This window comes from Anabrus simplex, chromosome 1 (genome assembly GCF_040414725.1).
Source record: "Anabrus simplex isolate iqAnaSimp1 chromosome 1, ASM4041472v1, whole genome shotgun sequence".
Taxonomy (NCBI): Eukaryota; Metazoa; Arthropoda; class Insecta; order Orthoptera; family Tettigoniidae; genus Anabrus; species Anabrus simplex.
This window is the reverse complement of record NC_090265.1, coordinates 379,106,512-379,127,989: the sequence shown is the minus strand read 5'-3', so window position 1 is coordinate 379,127,989 and position 21,478 is coordinate 379,106,512. Positions and strand designations below refer to the sequence as shown.

Genomic DNA, 21,478 nt, shown 5'->3' with positions numbered 1-21,478 from the left:
CCACGGCCGCTTCCTTCCAACTCCTACGCCTATCCTATCCCATCGTCGCCATAAGATTTATCTGTGTCGGTGCGACGTAAAGCCCCTAGCAAAAAAAAAAAAAAATGAGATATAGTAAGCAAGGTAAGGTGAAGCAATCCCTCTTGTATTGTGCCTTGACGGAACCATTGCTGCCGTTTAGTCATTATTGTGATAAAAAAAGGGCCAAAGTAAAATATTGTAAAATTGTAAGCTTATGATCATTATATTATCAATTACTTAAAACTCCAAATTTGCTGTCCAAATTTCTTGTCTGTATGGAGTCTAGTTTTCATCATAACGGGTGAGTATGGGAGTTAAAAGAATAGTCATTCCATGCCTTGGTGTTACCTCAGCACAAAGGAAACATCGCTACAGGACATAGTCGAAGAAGGCTCAGTTGTGTTATTTACGAAGGTCGTGGCGGTAATTCAAAAAAAGGTAAAGCAACCAGATTGTCTGTTACAAGTCTGATAGTAACAATGGCAATTAAAGGAAAGAATACTACATAAATATTGAAAAATGAAAACCCACAACCTGTTTTTCAGTCATTGACCGGGTCGGGTATGTAATTAATGAATCATATATAGGCTGTTAGTACGATGGTGTTGCCACCCCCAAAGTGATTTGTTAATGACTGATAGATGCTATGAAATGAGAATGGAGAGTGTTGCTGGAATGAAAGATGACAGGGAAAACCGGAGTACCCGGAGAAAAACCTGTACCGCCTCCGCTTTGTCCAGCACAAATCTCACATGGAGTGACCGAGATTTGAACCACTGTACCCAGCGCTGCCGTCTGAGCCATAGAGGCTCCTCATAAATATTAATATTTGGGAATTCGCAGTTGTATTTCTCATGTATAAAGACTAATGACTGGTACACTAATGAAACAAAAATATATTTTATATTTAAATGTCAAATGATGCCAACGATCAGAAATCATATCCAAAGAAAACTAATAATTTCCCTATTTATGTTCCTCATCAAGGAATATGACTGAGTACCGAGAGAAACGATGTTCCCTACATGGAGTTAGGAGTAGATTATTAACGGCCATCAAGGGATTTGTGCTGACAATCAGGCCGCAGTGAGAATTGTAGAATGAGTTCTTGGTTCAAAGAAGTTCCATATGTTAGATAAGGCTGTAATATTTCACCTTTGGTGTTCATAGCATACATGGATCGTTTAGTGAAAGGTGTAGAATGAGAGGGAGGAATTCTGTAAGGTGGAAGTTTGGCCTATACCGGCGACTTGGTATTAATGGCAGACTGCGCTGAAACCCTGCAATTTAATATCTATAAGCTTGAAAAGACGCCCAGCGAGTATGATACGAAAATTATTATTTCCAAGACGAAAGTGGTGTCAGTAGCGAAGAAATTTAGGAGGATTGAATGCCTCGTAGGGAACACGAAACTAGAACAGATGGTTCATTTGAGGTATTTGGGATGTGTATTCTCCCTAGATGTTGGATGAAGGATGTTCTGTAGAAAGAAGTGAGGAGGAGGATAGGTTACCAAGTGGAATAATGAACGTTGTAGTAGAGTATAAGGGAAGTTCGGGGAGACTAAGGTGACGATGGTTAGACTCAGTTTTTAATGATTTAATGGTAAGAAGTTTGGTATTAATCGATGCCACAGGGCTTCTGGAAGGATGTTAAAGGGTTAAAACTTTATAATGTGAATTGATCTTAAACTTTCTATTACATCTCCATGTTATACATCCCTGTCAATTAATAACTTTCTTGGATACGGTCCATCTCCTTTCTTCTTCTTCTTATTATTATTCTTATACAGATTTTGCTACATATGAGGGGTCACGGGTGTGAACATTGTCGCACATGTAGATTTGGCTCTGTTTTACAGCCGGATGCCCTTGCTCACGCCAACCCTATATGGAGGGATGTGAACCCTATATGGAGGGATGTAATAACTATTGCGTTTTTCTGTGGTGGTTGGTAGTATAGTATGTATTCTGAATATGAAGAGGAAAGTGTTGGGACAAACAAAAACAGAGTCCCTGGGTCAGAAAAATGAATCAGACGCGATTGTAATCCTCCACCCGGCGAGGAATCGAACTCGAGACCCTCTGAACCGAAGTCGTCAACGCTGACTGTTCAGCCAAATGAGTCGGACTCTCCATCTCCTTTTTCTTTAACATAAATATGTAATTACATGGTTGTGAACGATTTTTTTCGATTGTTCTATACAGTTAGTAGAATACAGTTCTCTTAATATAAGACTGTTTTCTCCTAAATTCTACTGTAGACTTGACGTATACAAAGACACATACTCTGTTGTTCCAGGGTGCGGAGATGTGGTGACGGCAGCCGGACGCCATGGGGAACAAGCTGAGCTGCTCTTGCGCGCCGCTCATCCGCAAGGCGTATCGCTACGAAGACTCACCGTGGCAGACATCGCGACGTCGCGATGGCCACTTACTCAGGTGAGATGGTTCCTTGTAATTAGGGTTGTGAAAGTACGGGAGAATTTGTCACGACATTATGAATACCATAAATTTCTTTACATATTTTTAGCACAAACTAGTCGAGTAAATATATACAATAATTACAGATGTTCTATTTAAATATACATGCATTTTTGGAGGCCTGCAGTTTTTGATTACCATTTAAATACCGTACAAATTCTTTACATGTGTGATGGTAATTAACACTGACAAGATAATCAGTCATCTTTGACAATGGCCTGAGTTCTTTTATTACTAGTTGCAAACTGGACCAATTCCTTCCATGTTTAATCATAATAATTCTGATTTTTAACTCAGATTTAATTAAATGTACACCGAAAGATTCCCGTCATCAGACTATTTAGCATTGATTCACGAAGCAATTCGTTCAGTGTGTGCATTGGGTGCTGGTATACTCAGAACAAAAACAAAACTTTTGTTCATGTTATGAATGCTAATTTCTTTAGCTTTTGATTAATTAAGCACTCACACACACTTTTTCATACTATTACCACGTAGAGGAATTTTGTAACTTCTTACATCTTACAAGCAATAACATTAATAATAAAGATTGTTCTCATTTATATTGTCAAAATGGAGACGAATAACAATGTTCTGAAAATTTTTATAAGTGATCTCATTCATTATGCATGATAGGAACAATGACTGAACTGTTACATTGCCTAAAACGTTAAAGTGATCTACAAAATACAACTGAAGAGATTCTTACAAGTCAACAAAATTAGTTTCATTCTTTTTCTGATTGACAGTGTCTAATTTTCTTATGACTTTGCTTGTGTAACTTCCAAAACACCTATTATCTTCCGTTGCCTGATTATAGTTATCAGTTCTTTAATTGAATGATTACATTATTGCTAAATGTGAAGTTTCAAGATATTTGGATGTTTCCACGAGAATAATACCAATGTAAGTGATATGCTTCCATTATAACTACTTTGTCAGTGTTCTCGTCACTAAATTATTACTTCAAAACCTTAGTTGCTTTTTATAGGTTCCCAGTTCTTCAGTATTACATCAGCAGTTGGAATATGGGGCAACCACCGCGTAGGCATATGCATTAAAATTTCACACAATTCATTGCAAATAAAATGAAAGAATGGCTTTGATTCCTCATTGTTTTTTTGTAATAACTGAAAAGTGCTCATAAATTTATCAACTCTCAATTCGATATCTAAATCTAAAATATAGCAAGCACATCACTACAATTACTGGAATACAATTTATATATTTTATCATTGTAATACATAAAATTATCTCATATTTCTTTGAGCTGTAAATGATACTACATTAACTACACATTACTCTGAAATGTACTCACATTTTGATGCTGCAGTCCAGTGGCATTCTCGTCAGCGTGCTTAATGAAATCTGTCAGTTTCTTTCGGATAGTGAGAAAAGGGTCAAAAATACCCTTTTACAAAGTTAAACATTTTTCTTTTCTTATAATGTAGCAACAGCGTAAAATTTCTATGAATTATTGGTTACACCTAAGAGAAAAGCATACACTTCTCGGAGCAAGTACATTTTCAAAGTTGACCCTGCCATCGTACTGCTAAGGTGAATTTTCTTGTCCAGGTCGGAATCAAAAAGTGTCTTCTTTACGAGTTTATTGCCACAGCCCATGCTTCTGTAAGTAGGTTATGTCTGACTGTATTATACGCCACAACCAACTCCGCTGCTGCAGGTTTTTGAATTCACTATTGAAACTAACCTGGAAGACTGTAATAATTGAAGCCTTTTGGGTATTCGTTCATTTGTCTAAGTCTGAGTTTGTGAATGCTGTGTACAATATGAGTTACTACAATGCTATAAAACAAACTGTCGCTTACAAAGTGAGCAGTGCAATTTATATTTGTTATACGTATTTCGCGGGATCAATACACTTGTAACTTTCTTCCAATTTTTGCTGGTAGGCGAACATGTATTTTAACTTCTTTTTTTTTTTTTTTTTTTTTTACCGGGCGAGTTGGCCGTGCGCGTAGAGGCGCGCGGCTGTGAGCTTGCATCCGGGAGATAGTAGGTTCGAATCCCACTATCGGCAGCCCTGAAGATGGTTTTCCGTGGTTTCCCATCTTCACACCAGGCAAATGCTGGGGCTGTACCTTAATGAAGGCCACGGCCGCTTCCTTCCAACTCCTAGGCCTTTCCTATCCCATCGTCGTCATAAGACCTATCTGTGTCGGTGCGACGTAAAGCCCCTAGCAAAAAAAAAAAAAAAAACTTCTTTTTAGACAGAAGTTTATATTCATCCATGTTGAGATTAAACAGTATGAAATCAGGCATCCATATAAAATCGATGGCAACACATGCAATGTGTAGACTACTGGCTTTTTTTCTGATGTAGTAGTTACTAGGACGGCAAGGAACGATTGATCGCTATCGACAAAGACACTGGGGTAAAGCTTGTCTCTGTTATCGATAAAGTCATATCGCTGTAAATTTATGTAACAGTTTGGATTGTTTTCTTTTTTTTTCTGAAGGACGGGAGACATTGCACTCCCGGATAAAATCGAAACGTGAGCCAGATTAGGCTAAAATGTTTAGCGGAATACGGGAGTTTTCGCACAATACGCGAGAGTTGGCAGCACTGCTTGTAATACAACATTTCGCGGAGCAGAGATTTGGATATCATTAACTAATGTATTTTCGGTGATATCAGTATAAATTTGCCGGAAGAGATGTCATTAATACGGTTAATTTATCTTATCAATAAAATATGACATGGTAGGAGATTCGATACAGTCGTGGTCACTCTCTGGTGGGATTAATGGCTACCAGGATGTCAGTTTCACATCTTCTTTATTTTCCTGATTTTATATTCCATTTGGTATGTATAGCTAGTCACTGCATGCAAGTTGTGTTTCCAATTGTGAGTCTATAGTCGTCAACAAGTGCACAACCCATCTCGCTACGATAGCCAGTGGCGTATACTGAGGGTGACCAAGGTTATCAGTGAAGCCCAAACCTCAGTTAAGTATGATGGCAGTCTAAAACACATTATAACGTAAGCATCTGACACATGTTCCATTTACAACACTTGAGAGCAGTGAGGAAAAACGTCGCACATATTTCTGTGAGCAAGGCATCGGAGACTGATATTGCAGCCCAGACTCGCGTCCCTGTCCCCTCGACTAACCCCGCGCGGCTTGCTGCTGTAGGCCTATATCGGATAGGAGTGGTGACCGGGGGGATAGGTGTGCTAGGCTTCGGTCTATCAGGTCGCCACTGCTATCAACCATGCGTTACTAATCGTATATATTCTACCGTTCTAGCCTATGATTTTGGGCGCCGGCACAATCCCAAGGTCGTACACGGGTGATTTCCGGTGGTATTTCGAAATATATAAAATAAGAGCTTTGTCTGTACATTGTTCAGAATTTTAAAAAGGATGGTATTTCTGTATGAGTCGTGTCCATCGTAACAAGGAAATGCACTTTTTAATTTTCCGTAATTTCTATGTCTGTCTGTCTGTCTGTCTGTCTGTCTGTCTGTCTGTCTGTCTGTCTGTCTGTCTGTCTGTCTGTCTGTCTGTCTGTCTGTCTATACGTATGTACACGCATCACGAGAAAACGGCTGAAGGGAATTCAGTGGAAATCGGTATATAAAGTCCAGGAATAAGTCGCTACAATCTAAGCTATAAATAATCTTATTCACACTGATAACAATGGCAGTTTAGGGGAAGGCCTAAAATTAATTCCCAAATATTTATGTTATTAATGGTCTTATTTGAATGAAAATCGATATACAAAGTCGGAGAGTAAGTCGATACAATCCAGGCCGTAAATAATCTTATTTGCGCTTAGAGAAATGGTAATTTAGGGGAAGGCCTAAAATGTAATTCTCAAATATTTATGTTATTAGTGGTCCTATCTTCATGAAAATCAGTATGCAAAGTCGGGGAATAAGTCGCTACAATCTAGGCCTTAAACAATGTTATTAACGCTGAGTGAAATGGTAGTTTAGGGGAAGGCCTAAAATTACATTCTAAAATATTTATTAGTGGTCCTATCGACAAATACTACATAACTAAAGCTATATAGAATTAAATTTCCGACCATTTATTTCTGATACATTTTTACCGTACCGGTTATGATAACAGAGATATACAGGAATTTTGATTTTTGTTGGGAAGTCCGTATCAGCGCCGAGTCACGAGAAAATGGGTAAACCGAATTTAATGACAATCGGTATGTAAAGTCGGAGAATAAGAAACTACAGTGTACGCTATAAATAATTTTGTAAGATATCACACAGTCGAAAGAAAACTAAATGCGAAAGCCTACAATATAGAAAGCTCATAACATTGATCAACAATAACATTACATTGACCATTGTTTGTTGTGATGTGCTTTGTATCTTCTGTTGCCATTCGATGAATGAATGAATGAATCAATACTGATTTGCATATAGGCAGTCGCTCAGGCGGGATAGATGGGGATTACTTCTGTACACCGAGTTTTTAAAATTTGTTTTCATTGCACGGACAAAGATAGGTCTTACGGCAACGATGGGATAGGAAAGGGCTAGGAGTGGGAAGGAAGCGGCCCTGGCCTTAATTACGGTAGAGCCACAGCATTTGCCTGGTGTGAAAGTGAGAGACCACGGAAAACCATCTTCACGGCTGTCGACAATGGGGTTCGAATCCACTACCTCCCGGATGCAAGCTCACAGCTGCGCTCCCCTAACCGCACGGCCAACTCGGCCGGTCGTACCAAGTATAACAGCCTACCTGAATATTGGGGAGTTAGATAACTTTCTTCTTTAGCACGTCATTCCTCTGGTTCATACATTTTCTGATACTACTGGTACGGAACACACTGGTTCATCATAGCATTCGAGCTATTCAATCCCTACCCTGAGGCACTGATTGGAATGTGCAGTGTGCATATTTGACGGAATAATGCCAGAGGAGTGTTCACGGCTGTCTGCGGCCTGGTCATTCCAGCACTGGAACTTTGGACTGTTAGGTCGGTAATTGGACTGTTATATTGTCAATATCCAATCAGCACTGTTCTTTAAAAGTGAGAAATTGTGCAGTTTTTCATTTGATCGAGTATTTTATATGATAACATTGCTTTTAATCGCTACATTCCTACTGACATTTTTGTAATGGCCTAAGATGACTTTTCAGTTAGGAAAACCACAAAGACAGTCTTTCTGAGAATCCCGTAGCGAAGCACGGGTATATCAGCTAGTTTCAAAATAAAATAAACTAATCGTAAATTAATAAGCAGGAAGGTTAAAAAAGAAAATAATAAAAAAAGATTATGAATGAGAACCTTTTCGCAAACAAATTTATTTAAAATCTTTGGCAGAACGATAGTGAAACTAAAATGAGACCACTATAAAAATAAAAATTGTTACTAAAACTCTCACTAGGTCAATTGAAACCCATAATTATTAATCATTGTTATAGCATCGGTTATATCCTCCAAATATTATCTTCCAATAAGCACCAATGCTTCATTTGTTAGGTTTAATAGGTCGGCCTGTTTCAAATTTAATTCAATTCCACTCATTAAATCACTGACAGAAAACAATACTCTTTCTTAATCTCAAACTCTTAAGAAAAATACATATTGAGTAGTTGAAAATTCTTTACATAGTTTGATGGATCCATATTTACGGCTTCGTTGTAACAAATTTTTACCGACTTCTAATTCATTAAATTGTCATTCCATTTTAATTAACTCTTATTGAATTTCATTATTAAGTTACTGAACATTATTTCCAAAAGTAAAGTTGAACTGTGCTACCTTTACAAGTTATTTTAAGTTACATTCATTAAATCATTAAATTACATCTTATAAAATCAAATCAAATGATTAAATTATTAGTTATCAAATATCAAATTATTAAATTCATTAACACCATTGAATCTCTATTTACAATTAATTAAAACATTATCTTTCTTTGCTTTCTGAATCTCATCTACAATAACTACCACGAAACGGACGCAGACTGACGAGTATATCCGATCTAATTACAACATTAGAAATTAGATTCGAAAAGGCTCAACTTCATACACACACACATTACCAGCTGTCTCAGTACTAGTTCCACCAATATGGAAACTACACGTTACTAATCACACTGAATAAAATATCTGTAGCGAAGGGGCCTATATATAGTATGAATGAACACAACTCCCCCAAAATCTTACATTTACACTGGCTTTACTGTAGTGGGAATGGAACCCCTGCCACAAACATAGCAACCATATGGAACTGAATTCATAATCAATAAAATCAAAACAACCACAAAACAGAATTTGAGTTGCCACGTACTCAATAAACAGATAACTCACTCAATAAATCCAGAAATGATGGTCATCAGTGAATTCCAAGTCCATTGCCCTGGTCGAGAATTGAAGAGATGTCACTGAGGACATTCAAACTGTTACCTGAAATTCCCTAATCTTTAACTAAAGTGATAATTAGATGACGTTAAATATTTAGTAGCCTTGTGCTGTGATTCTACATAATCAGTTGGAATTGTATAAGATAACATCGCAATAAGCCTTCAGTGATCCTAACTCAACGGGGTATAGTCTTTAACATTCGAACGCTGTACCGTGGAGAAGCTTGACTTGAAAATAAACGCATCTGTTTTCTTCGCACTTGACTTAATATATCTGTCAGCGCTCGGCGCTATCTCCGTACATGGCAATTTCATTCAGTCTCTTCCAAATACCTTATATAATATAGCCTCCTTCGGGCTCATAACAAATATTCCTCCAATCTATACTTAGGAATACGCAATATCTTGCCTTCAATTATGACATTCACTGATTCAAACCTCACCAGGATTCACAAAAATTATTCCTTGAGACTACATAATCTCTTGCGTCCGGTATGAACTTCATCATATTTCATTTCACATCATCACTGGTTATCTTTCTCTCACTACCATTCTGAATGTTAAAGTATGATATCTCACACAAGGCAAAAAATAATCTCAATAACGAAATCTATTGAAAAACATGAAATAACTCACAGCACATATCGTTAGCTTGACAAAAATCAAATAACTCATCGATGAGCACTGACTCTAAATATAAACTGTAATATTCACTGATGGTCACTGGATCGAGTCCGTAGCACAACATTGATGATTCTTTCTCGAAGAGCGAAAAATATTCATGCAACATGCCATACTGCTAACATGCGCCACGAGCTATTTAAAATGTACTATATGCCATCTAATCTCATAAACATTACACTAACACACGCAGATATTATTTCAGAAGATTATTTAACACACGCTCAAGAATAGATTCTGAAGATCAAATAAACACTATCACACGAAGATTATATATACAAATAGAAACCCCCAAGTCATGAGTACCGCAAATTAACCATATACAACTAGCTGACCCTAGCTAGCTATTTAAATCCAACAAATATTAAACGTTGCATGCAAGAAGTTACTATTTACAAATTTACACAGGCAGCTAGTCATGCATATTATAAAATTAAATGAAATCAGATGTACTCATCCGGTCCATGATTAAGCAATGCACCATCTCTGCCATCGGGTCGGCCCATCAATGCGGTGCTCACTCCATCACGACGGAAATACAACCGTCTTTAGGGCTCTCCTCCATAATTCCCCTCTTGAAGTACATGGTCCCGACACAATTTTATTTACGGCACAATCAGTGCACTCCTGTCCGAACAATCCCGAGTTTCAGTGAGCATAAAACATACAATCAATGTATTTGGGTCACTCGTCGACTTTCTTGGGCCTAAGATTTTTCGTAAGAATCTTCTTTCTCTATTTTCAAGGACTGGGTCAGCCATCCTCGTCAAGGTTTCTGCTCCATAAAGGCACTCTGTTCTAACCACTGTGCAGTAATGTTTTAACTTGGCCTGAATTGAGAGGGACTTGGACTTATAGGTGTCATAACATAGTCTGAATACCAACTCCATCCTTCTCACCCTCTCCGTTAATCCCTCCTTTTCATCTCCATTGGGGGTGAGTATTTCTCCCAGGTATTTAAATTTTTGCACACGCTCGATATCCCCATACAGTGTAACAAGTCCGTCCGTGTCACCTTTTTTATACGTAGAATCCATGAATGCTGTTTTTTCGAAAGAGATTCTTAACCCGGTTTTGACTGCAACATGTCTCTTGGCTGATTGACGGTTGTCTGTAGAAGAACGACGTCGTCTGCGAAGGCAAGGCAGTCCAACATCATCGCATTTTTTCCACAACCTATCTTTACCCCATTCTCCATTCCATTTTCAGTCATGCTCAACCTCCATTCCGTAATTTTTCTAAAATGCAATTAAAGGGTAGTGGAGAAAGGCTGTCTCCTTGCCTCAAACCCGTTTTTATCTCAAATGGATTTGAGAGTTCACCCATAAATTTGACTTGAGAAAAAGTGTTTGTAAGAGATAGTCGAATTATGGCCAGAGATTCCTCATCCACTCCAAACTCCTGCAGAACGTTCATGAGCACTGCACGGTCTATGGAATCATATGCCTTTTTGAAATCAACGAATGTTATGATTGTCCTCTTCTGATTTCTCATTGATCTTAATTTTCATAAGTGATTTTAGAATATAAATCTGCTCAGCACATGGAAGTCCTTTCCTGAACTCGGCCTGGTATTCACCAATTCGTTTATCTAGATGTGTTTCAAGCCTCCCCTGCAATGCTTTGGATAGGATTTTGTATGCTATAGGAAGAAGGGAGATACCTCTGTAGTTGTTGACGTTAGCTTGGTCCCCTTTTTTGTGTAAAGGATGAATGAGTGCATTCTTCCAATCACTTGGTATTTCTTCTTTTTCCCAAATAAAAGCGAATAATTCCTCTAGTTTTCCACTATATTTTCACCTGCAAATTTGAATAACTCTGCAGTAATTGAATCTTTTCCAGGAGCTTTGTTGTTTTTAGCTGCTTAATGATGTCCCTAATGTCTTCCTTATTTGGTGGTAATGAACCCTTCAACTTGAATTGAGGCTCTCCAAACAGCAATCCATCTTCAGGAGGTCCACAGTTCAGAAGATTCTGGAAATAGTTGTACAGATACTCGCAATTCTTCTTGTCACCAATAATGAGTTTCCCTTGTTCACTTTTAAAACATTATTATTATTATTATTATTATTATTATTATTATTATTATTATTATTATTTATTTATTTAGTCTGATTCAGGACACCCTAGATTTGCCATAAGACACAGAATAATACACAATAACAATTTTGAGGGAAGATAAAAAGATTAATGTTTAAAAAATGATAGGTTACAATTAACCATGTTAAATGGCACGAACTCCATATAAATGGTGACGAAGAATCGAAACGGAGTGTTTGATGAGTGAGACGACTATCTCATCCTGTAGGCTTCTCGCTAGTTTATATTTTTGTCGCCATGTGACGAAAGATTTGGGAATTGTTCCCCTCGCGCCAAAGAAAAGTCCAGTCGCCGTAATTTTTTTAAGGTTATACGACTCAAGAAAGAAAGGGATGGTTTGATTATAGATATCCTTTTTCTCATTGTCTACGTCATTCGGTTGAGAGGCTGAAGATTCAAAGCGTACCGTAGGATCAGTAATTTATGCTTCGTTCCTCCGTCTGTCAATCGCTATAATATCAGTCCTGCGATTGCTGCCTCCTTCGGCGAGGCAGTTGACTTCTTCGTACACTTCTAGATTTTTGAGACGAAGAGCATTAGCAATCAGCTTTCTGATGATGTTATGGCGTTTGATCCTAAGCAGTTCTCCTTGAGGGCAACTCCCCAGCACATTATTATTATTATTATTGTTGTTGTTGTTGTTCAATTTTGCGTCGAATATCTGACTAGTTGTTTATATACCGGTAGCTCATTCAATTATACGCGTGCAAAATTGTTCACGCCGTACAAGTTACTGTACGTACATAATGTTTCCGATTACCGTAACAAAAAGGCCTATACAGGGTGAAGCGAAATTCCCGCACTCGGGCGTCGCAGCGCGACTTCTCACATCCTAGCAATAAAAAAAAAATCTCTCTCACAAAAGTTCGTCCTGCGAGTATAGTATTTCCGGCAGAAAAAGAACGTTGAAGTGTGGCAATCTGGCAATACTGTAACCACATGTAGAGTAACTACCTCTGTCACCACATAGTAGTCGTGCTATACAGTTGGTACAGTGGATAGAGTTTTGGGTTAGCATGCGGGAGGTCGTGAGTTCGATCCTGGGTTGAGGCGCACTTTTTTATTTGCAAATTTCCATCGGACATTACATACTGTAATACAGTAAGACACCGTTTCTTAGGTCACATGTATCCTACATTTACAAACACGTTGTAGCGCATCTAGTAGATGAAGTGGTGCGAATAAATTTTAGCCCACGACGTGGAAAGGGCGTCTTTCAAAGCTGACCAATGAAAACGAATGTTCGTGCATTTCTAGGATCGTAGTATGCAAGTACAAATGGTTTATAGACGCGCTGCAATCACTGTTGACGATTAAGATGCCAGATACTATACCATCTGGACTACATTTACGACATAAAAAACATACGCCTCAAACCAGGATCGATCCCTCGACCTCTTGAATGCTAACCCAAAACTCCATCCACTGCACCACCTGTACAGCACGACTACTATGTGCTGACAGAGGTAGTTACCCTGCATGTGGTTACAGTGCTGCCAGATTTTCACTCTTCAACGTCCTTTTTCTCCCGGATATACTCGCCGGGCGAACTTTTGTGAGAGACTTTTTTTTATTGCTGGTATGTGAGGAGTCGCGCTGCGACGCCCGAGTGCGCGAATTTCGCTTCACCCAATATACAAATAAACATATTAAAAAGAAGTAAAATTATCTTTAATATATTAGAATTGTTTAGATTTCTTCGTTAATGTTTTTATAGTAAGTGCGTGCTCTTTGGTTTTTTGTAACATAATTATGTGTCTTTTGAAGTTCAAGGAGTAGGCTATGATAGCCCAAGAGTTGTCTTGGAGAACAGAAGTGTTAAGAAGCATTATATCGAATTGTTCTTTTTTTCCATTCACTACATATGCCTCTTTAAAATAACCTTTTTTTCCTTCATGTTATAGCAATAAATAAAATCTCGTTATGATGTGTTAGTCCGCATATGTGGTATAGTGGTTAGTGTGTCTGCCATCTCCTGCTAAACGGGTTCAATTCCCGTTTTGCCACAGAATTTGAAAACTGGCACGAGGACTGGAATGGGGTCCCCGCAGCCTCGGGCTGCCAACTGAGTAGAGGGTTTTCTATTCCTCCTCAGCCATCCTCAAAGTAGTTTTCAGTGGTTTCCCACTTCTTCTCCAGACAAATACCGGGATGGTACCTAATGTAAGGCCACGGCCGCTTCCTTCACTCTTCCTTGTCTATACCTTCCAGTCTTCCCATCCTCCACAAGGCCCCTGTTCTGCATAGCAGGTGAGGTCGTCTGGGTGAAGGACTGGTGCCAGTTGTATCCCTGACTAAATGTCTCACACTCCAGGACACTGCTCTTGAGGTGGTAGAGGTAGGATCTCTTGCTGAGTCCGGGGTGAAACAACCCTGGAGGGTAAACAGATTAAATAATATGACGCGTTATCTTTTCTTTGTATTCGAAGACAACTAACTTCTTGATGTAGGTACGTGGTGAAGGCAGTGATATAATACATTATACCATGAAGTGTGCTCTGAAGTTAATGTTTCGCACATGTGCTTAGAATACCTTTATTTCACAGTGTCCAGGAAAGACGTTCTTTACAAATTCAAAACTGTTTTTATCATGGTAGCAGATAAAAATGATGATTTTTGGTTCAGGGTTTAATCCTTCCTCATAATTCAAAGACAGGTAGTGGAAATATCCCCGATAAGATCCCATATTTCATTAATTTACGTTTTTAGTAATAGGCCTAAAATTAAATTCAAAGTTTCATTCTGTATGTCATTGAACTGGTGTTCAAGAGTACCAGAATACAGGTGTATTTATAACTTACAGGAAATTTTCATCGTTTCCGTGCAATTTTATAATTTTAAAACTAGAATTACAGGGCATTAATAAGCAGCCGAGTATAAAGAGAAGACAGTCGTAGGTAGAATAACTTGAAGTCCAATTGTTCAAGGGTATGTAAGTGATCTCGTGATAGGATCAGAATAAAGAAAAAATTGTATTCTTAATATGAAACAGTTCATAGAACATAAATTGTGTCCACCACATAGTAGTATGGATTTTTTAAACTCTAGGAGTTTGTTCTATCCATAAATGTAGGATGAATAATTACCTAGGATGTAGAGGAGTCCATGCAGAGAGCTTTTACCACATTTGAATACATTAGTATGTCTCAATTTAAAATTATGAGCTAATGTGTGTAAAAATATTATTAAAATATACAGTGTATAATATACTTAGTTGATATGTTCACCTCTTATGCTACTAATCATAGAAGAATAAGTAATGTAGTCTCTAAACAAAAGTGAGGGCGTTATTAACCGAGTGTTTGTGCTGCAGACTATGGGCCGAGGTGTTCCACGTGAGCGCCAGCGGAGCAGGTACTGTCAAGTGGCAGCAGGTATCCGAGGACCTGGTGCCTGTCAACATTACCTGCATTCAAGACTCGCCAGAATGTGTCTTCCACATCACAGCTTACAACAGCCAAGTGGACAAAATTCTTGATGTGCGGCTAGTGCAACCAGGTAGGTCCCATTCAAATTGAGAAGTAACTCTAGGAAATATGTTCGTCAATGTCTTTCTAAACACGAACACTTAAATTCACAATATTTTCTAATAGAATAAAAATATTAGTACAAGACATGAATTTGGTAAAAGTTAATTGGAAAAAGTGCTAAAATTTATGCCGGCCCCGTGGTGTAGTGGTAGCGTGCCTGTCACTTACCCGGAGGCCCCGGGTTCGATTCCCGGCCAGGTCATAGATTTTTACCTGGACCTGAGGGCTGGTTCGAGGTCCACTCAGCCTACGTGATTAAAATTGAGGAGCTATCTGACGGTGAGATAGCGGCCCCGGTCTAGAAAGTCACGAATAACGGCCGAGAGGATTCGTCGTGCTGACCACACGACACTTCGTAATCTGCAGGCCTTCGGGCTGAGCAGCGGTCGCTTGGTAGGCCAAGGCCTTTCAAGTGCTGTAGTGCCATGGGGTTTGGTTTTTGGTTTGGCTAAAATTTGCAATACAGGGAAGCATGTTTTAAAGTTCTTGTTTTCAATATTCACATGGCTGAATGTACAATAATAAATAGTATGAATGTATAATATATATAGTATATTTATAATTATATAAATATGTGCTCCGTACACAGAACAGTAATCCTCATATTCTTCTGATATATCTTTTCACAACTGTTGACTGTTGTTGACGTCGTATATTTCAATGCCTGGAAAAAATATCTCACGAAGAACGCGACAGATATTTTTGGAACTGTCTAGTATTCCAGGAAGAGTTTTTTTGTGTCTGCACGAAACTGAAAATATACTACCATTGGTGTCTTACAATTAGTTAGAAACTTGAATATTTTAAAGTTTCGATTTACACGAGAGCCGGTCTGTAACCAGTGACAGTTGGATCCCTCACAGAAGTATTGCTCCCGTGGTTAAGACTTGGAGTTAATAGTTACATTGTCCACCTCCGTTATGTAACAGTTAGCGCTATTAGCTGTCGTCCTCGGTGGGCCACGTTCAATTCCTGATAGTGCCAAGAACTTAGCATTGGCTGAGAGCTGGTATGTGGTTAACAAAGGTGCAGTGCAGCTCACCGCCATTGAAATGAGCTGCACCACATCGAATTTACTTCTTTTGTTTGTGGTTTAACATCACACTAACTCATCAAAGGTTTTCAGCGACGCAAGGATGCGAAAGGGCACTTGCTTGGTGTGAAAATGAAAAACCATTTTCAGGGCTGTTTTCTCGAAAAAGTCCAAATAACTGTTCATTCATGTGTGGAAATACTCCATTATTCGAGAAGGGTAACACTACTACTCATCCTACTTCATTGGCTGTTGCAGTCTCTAGTTTCCTAATGCGAACCTGTAAACGTTTATTTTGACGATTCAGTGCAATACTGCTACAAGTCTAAAAGAGTAAACGTTTAAGTACTTGTATCCCGAGAACGTAAACTCTGTATGCTTTCAATCTGTAAAAGCCACGAGTGTTAAGTTGACAAATTAGCACTTCCGAGAGGAGAATTTTTTGATGGACTGAGAAATAAATAGTTACATCCCAAACCTTGTGATAAAACGCAATTAATTATTTCATACGGAGAAAATTTATCTCAATATTTTTCAATGTGGAATAAACATGCTATAAATTTTGGAACTGAATATTAAGTAATATCTGTTATCATTAGACCTGCTCAAAAGTTACAACTCTCGAAGGGCTACCATTGAACTGAACCGTCGATATTATTCATACAGTAAAAAAAGATATTGCATTAATGGATTAAATAAATGGACATCTCAGAAATTCCAATGAATGAGCAATAAATAGTAGCTATAGATACATCCTGGGTGCAGACTAAATACAATAGCCGATTAAACACTTGCCTAAAGAAATAACGAATTATTTAACAAAGAAAAAATCTGCAGTACTTTGTTAAGATAATAAAATCCTACTTCTTTAGGTTGTGATCTATCCTGACATCAGAATTTTCAAGAGAAAACTATCAAGCATGCCAAAGTATAAAAGTTGTTAAGAGGAACATATGCAAGGCGAGGGGTTAGATAATGATCTTGGTCTTTGTGTTACAGGTACGCGTATTGGCCAGGCTTCCGAGTGCTTCGTATACTGGAAAGATCCCATGACAAATGACACATGGGGTCTCAACTTTACGTCTCCCATAGATGCCAAACAATTTAGAGAATGTTGCGTAAGTATAAATAACGGATTACTCAATGTTTATTGTGAAATATAATTTCCTTTTGTAATTTTAATAAAGGGCCGTAGCGAGAAGACTCCCGAAAACTGTGTGTGAAAGACTCTAACACGCACATTTATGTTCAGTTTACTTATTCAGCAGTGTCATGGGCCATGGTGTTTTCTATATACAGTAGCTCTTCGAAATAATAAGCTGAGTAAGAAACTACTAGGCAAGCATGTCTATCCAAAGAAAGCGTGCCGTCCTATTCTGAACTTGTTGTTGTCGTCGTGTTTTTTAATTCCCTTGTTTTGTTTGCTTTGAGTGCTCATACTTCTTGTAAGGAACTCGGTGCAATTTTATTATTTGTCCAAATGTGCAAAAATTGTTTCTGTTATCATGTGTCGATGTTATCTGTACTAGCGTGTATTTATAACTAGCCACAGCTGAATACTAAATGATATGCCTGAGGACTTGTGGTTGGGAATCATTCCGGCATTTTTTGTGTATTGAGGACGATTCATTCCGGACCAGTGGTGACCCCGACATAATTTAAGACTGAGTTACTTGTTAAAATATGACAATTATTGTAGTTGAGTTGTGATACCAGTTAGAATAAAAGACACTTAAATGTGCACAATCATTATTTTGTACAATCATTATTTTGCACAAATAATTGTCATATTTCAACAAGTAACTTTGTCTTAAATTATGTCGGGGTCACCACTGGTCCGGGATGAATCGTCCTCAATAAACAGAAAATGCCGGAATGATTCCCAATCTCAAGCCCAGAGGCTGATTGGATCCTCAAATACCTAGTCCTGGTGAAAATCGCTACATTTTGTACTGAAAAACCATGGGCAACCTATTTTTGAATGACCGAGAATAGCTATTTGATTAAATTTTCACCTAGCTCGATAGCTGCAGTCGCTTAAGTGCGGCCAGTATCCAGTTTTCGGGAGATAGTGGGTTCGAACCCCACTGTCGGCAGCCCTGAAGATGGTTTTCCGTGGTTTCCCATTTTCACACCAGGCAGACGTTAATTAAGGTCATGGCTGCTTCCTTCCAACTCCTAGCCCTTTCCTCTCCAATCGTCGCCATAAGACATATCTGTGTCAGTGCGACGTAAAGCCAATATTTAAATATATATATATATTGTGTTACCTGTGTCCGAGTGTATTCCGTCCTTAAACTATAAATTAATGGAACATCAGACTTAGTCCCCGGACCAGATTCTGATTATACTCGCAGATATAAATCTTCCATAAATTTGGGGAATACCACAGCTACAAACATCACTCTGGAGATGAATACACAGAACTCTACTTAAATGAAATCGTAAGGGTCGTATGTGTGTACATATATCATTTGAGTGAAATTTCTGATAATTACTCATTTCATTCATAATACCTTTAGTGTATGTCTGGAGGAAATATTTCAACCACACTCGGTATTTTGAATCTACCCAACGAGGGCTGTGTATCAGGTGCATATGATTTAATGGTCGTCGCATGGAGTAGGGGTTTATATGAAGATGAAAAGTATTATTGTTAAATATATACGACTAGCAGAAGTACCCGTTCTTCGTGCGGGTTATCGGAAACTGGCTTTAGTTACTCATACTATCGGTGTGAGCGACTTCATTAGATATTTATATCACTGATGTATTTACTTAAGTACGTCGAAATTATTTGTCATGTTTGGAATTATAGTGTACCTTCTTCTTCTTTTCTTCATGGGGGCCTCTAGATATTAGTTCTTAATTAGCGTCGACCTCTAAGATCTTTTGCTACCATGATTTTCCTTAATTCCCACCTAGATATACCTGCTCCCTTCACAAAACTATAGATTTAATGTAAGTATACTTCCGCTAGATAGTACCACAAATATAAATATTATTGAATGTATTTGTTTGATCCGACATTTCGTAACTATTACAAATGATCAAGGAAATACGCGATACATAGAAACTACTATAATTATCGAGAATTATAATTCTCAGGGCTTGTAACTCATGTCGCACATCATATAATGAATCTGAGTATAAATGTTGAGAAATTTATTCAAGCCATCTTGACAGTTGTGTACAATATATAGGTTGTTTTCATGGTTTCAATGATCGTAAAAGTGGATCAAAATATCGGCACTAATAACATCAGTGATTCTACTACTCCATGATTTGATAGAAAATAGTTTAAACTATGGGTAACAGACTCCGAAAAATGCTGAAACCTAAGCCAGTACGTAAAACGGGAGGCCCGTCGGCAACCGCTGGTCGCCGTACTGCGGAGATCTCCGGGGGCTATTATTTTTATACTTCACTCCCTTTCCATCCCCTCCCAAAGGAGTGCTATGAGCGTCTTACCCAATAGTTTATTTTTTCCAGATAATAAGTCATATGTGTATCAATTTTGGCTGGCAGCTATGCCCAAACGTACATGCATAATCTAGCTGCTGTAGAATCCTGGAACTGACGTTGCCATGGTTAAGGCCGTTCGTTTCTTTATCCGATTCCTAGAGCAGGGGTAGTGTGGTTCCAACACCATCACAACGGTTGGTTTTATGGCCTTAAAACATTGTTTACGGACCCGTAGGGTTTACCGAGTTTTGTTCTTTGCGTCAAGGGGCTTAAAATGAGCTTTGTCTCGTCCTTGTACGACAAATTCGATTTCGCCTATATAAGCCTATTATTTTAATATTTTTATATCTCCCCCCCGTCGCCCCCCTTCGAATTGTCTTGAAAATGAAATACAGCCCATGTTACTCACTGGCAATGTAGCTTTCTATAGGTGAAGTCATTTTTAAAATCGGTTCAGTATTTTTTGAGTCTATCCGTTACAAACAAATATACAAATATTTCCTCTTTATAATATTAGTATAGAAGTATAAATTACATCCCTACATATACAGTTGACGTCAGGAAGGGCATCCAGCCGTAAAACAACGGTTAAATCCACATTTGCTACGCAGTTCGCACCGGCAACCCCACAGGTGTGGGTAAAGCGATAGAAGAAGAGGATACTCATTTTAAAAATTCACCCGCTTTTTTTTTCTTTTCACTCCCTTAAGTGGCTTTTCTAAGAAAGTGTGTTAATTTTTAAAGGAGATTCCATTACCAATTTTAAAGTCTGTAATTCATTTTTTGAGATATATGTATCCTGGCATAAATAATTCAACTCCTTCCTCACTTCTTTTCACACCCCTCCCCCTTAAGTGGATTTTCTGAAAACGAATATTTGTGTTCTTTTATTTTTAAAAGGGATTCCAAGTATCAATTTTCATGTCTGTAAGATGTTAGGTTTTTGTGATTTATTGTAGATAATTTCGCTGCTGTAGAATCCTAGAGCTGACGTTGCCATGGTTACGGCAGTTCATTACTTTATCGGATTCCTAGAGGAGGGGTAGTGTGGTGCCAATATCTCCGTAACGGTTGGTTTTAGGGCCTTAAAACATGGTTTACGGGCCCGTAGGGCTTACCGAGTTTTGTTCCTTGCGTCAAGAGGATTAAATTGAGCTTTGTCTCGTCCTTATACGACAAATTCGATATTTTTCCTATATTAGCCTATTATTTTTATATCCCCCCGTGCCCCCCACCTCGAATTGTTTTGAAAATAAAATACAGCCCATGTTACTCACTTGCATGTAGCTTTCTATAGGTGAAGTTATGTTTAAAATCGGTTCAGTAGTTTTTGAGTCTATTCGTTACAAACAAACAAATTTTTCCTCTTTATAATATTAGTATAGATGACACAGGGTACATTACAAATGTACATATCAAAAGTTGTACAAAATGCAATTTCTGATAGTTTGTACCAAATACATAAATTTATGTTAAGAGGGATAATAACTGAGATATTTATGAACAATTGATTTTTAGTCACGTGGGACACTAGGTGCATATCACTTCAGCATCACATCAACGTGGGATTGATGATTAGGGAGGTATTAACAATGTCTTTTGCGAGTCTTCACCCGCAGCGTCATGCCAGCGTCCGTAGAAGCAGGGACAGTTTCACACAGCATTGTTCAAGGAACTGTACCGTACTATACATTCGTCCTTATTCTGTCTCGATTTTGTTCAACTTTTGCGTGTTTCACAATAGTGACACGTGCTTCCGGAGAAGAGTATCAGTTTAACATGTCATAATAAACATGTAAATGGAGC

General features: G+C 38.2%; 1 protein-coding gene across 1 annotated transcript in view; it reads left to right on the top strand.

Moving 5' to 3' along the window:
• LOC136867905 (protein still life, isoform SIF type 1-like) overlaps positions 1–21,478 on the top strand; it is a 500,721-nt gene that overhangs the window by 368,692 nt on the left and 110,551 nt on the right. Inside the window, exons 2-4 of the mRNA XM_068227017.1 lie at positions 2,323–2,462; positions 14,958–15,142; positions 17,207–17,329. Coding sequence (XP_068083118.1) covers positions 2,356–2,462; positions 14,958–15,142; positions 17,207–17,329 — 415 coding nt within the window. The 5' untranslated portion in view covers positions 2,323–2,355. The remainder of the gene's footprint in view (positions 1–2,322; positions 2,463–14,957; positions 15,143–17,206; positions 17,330–21,478) is intronic.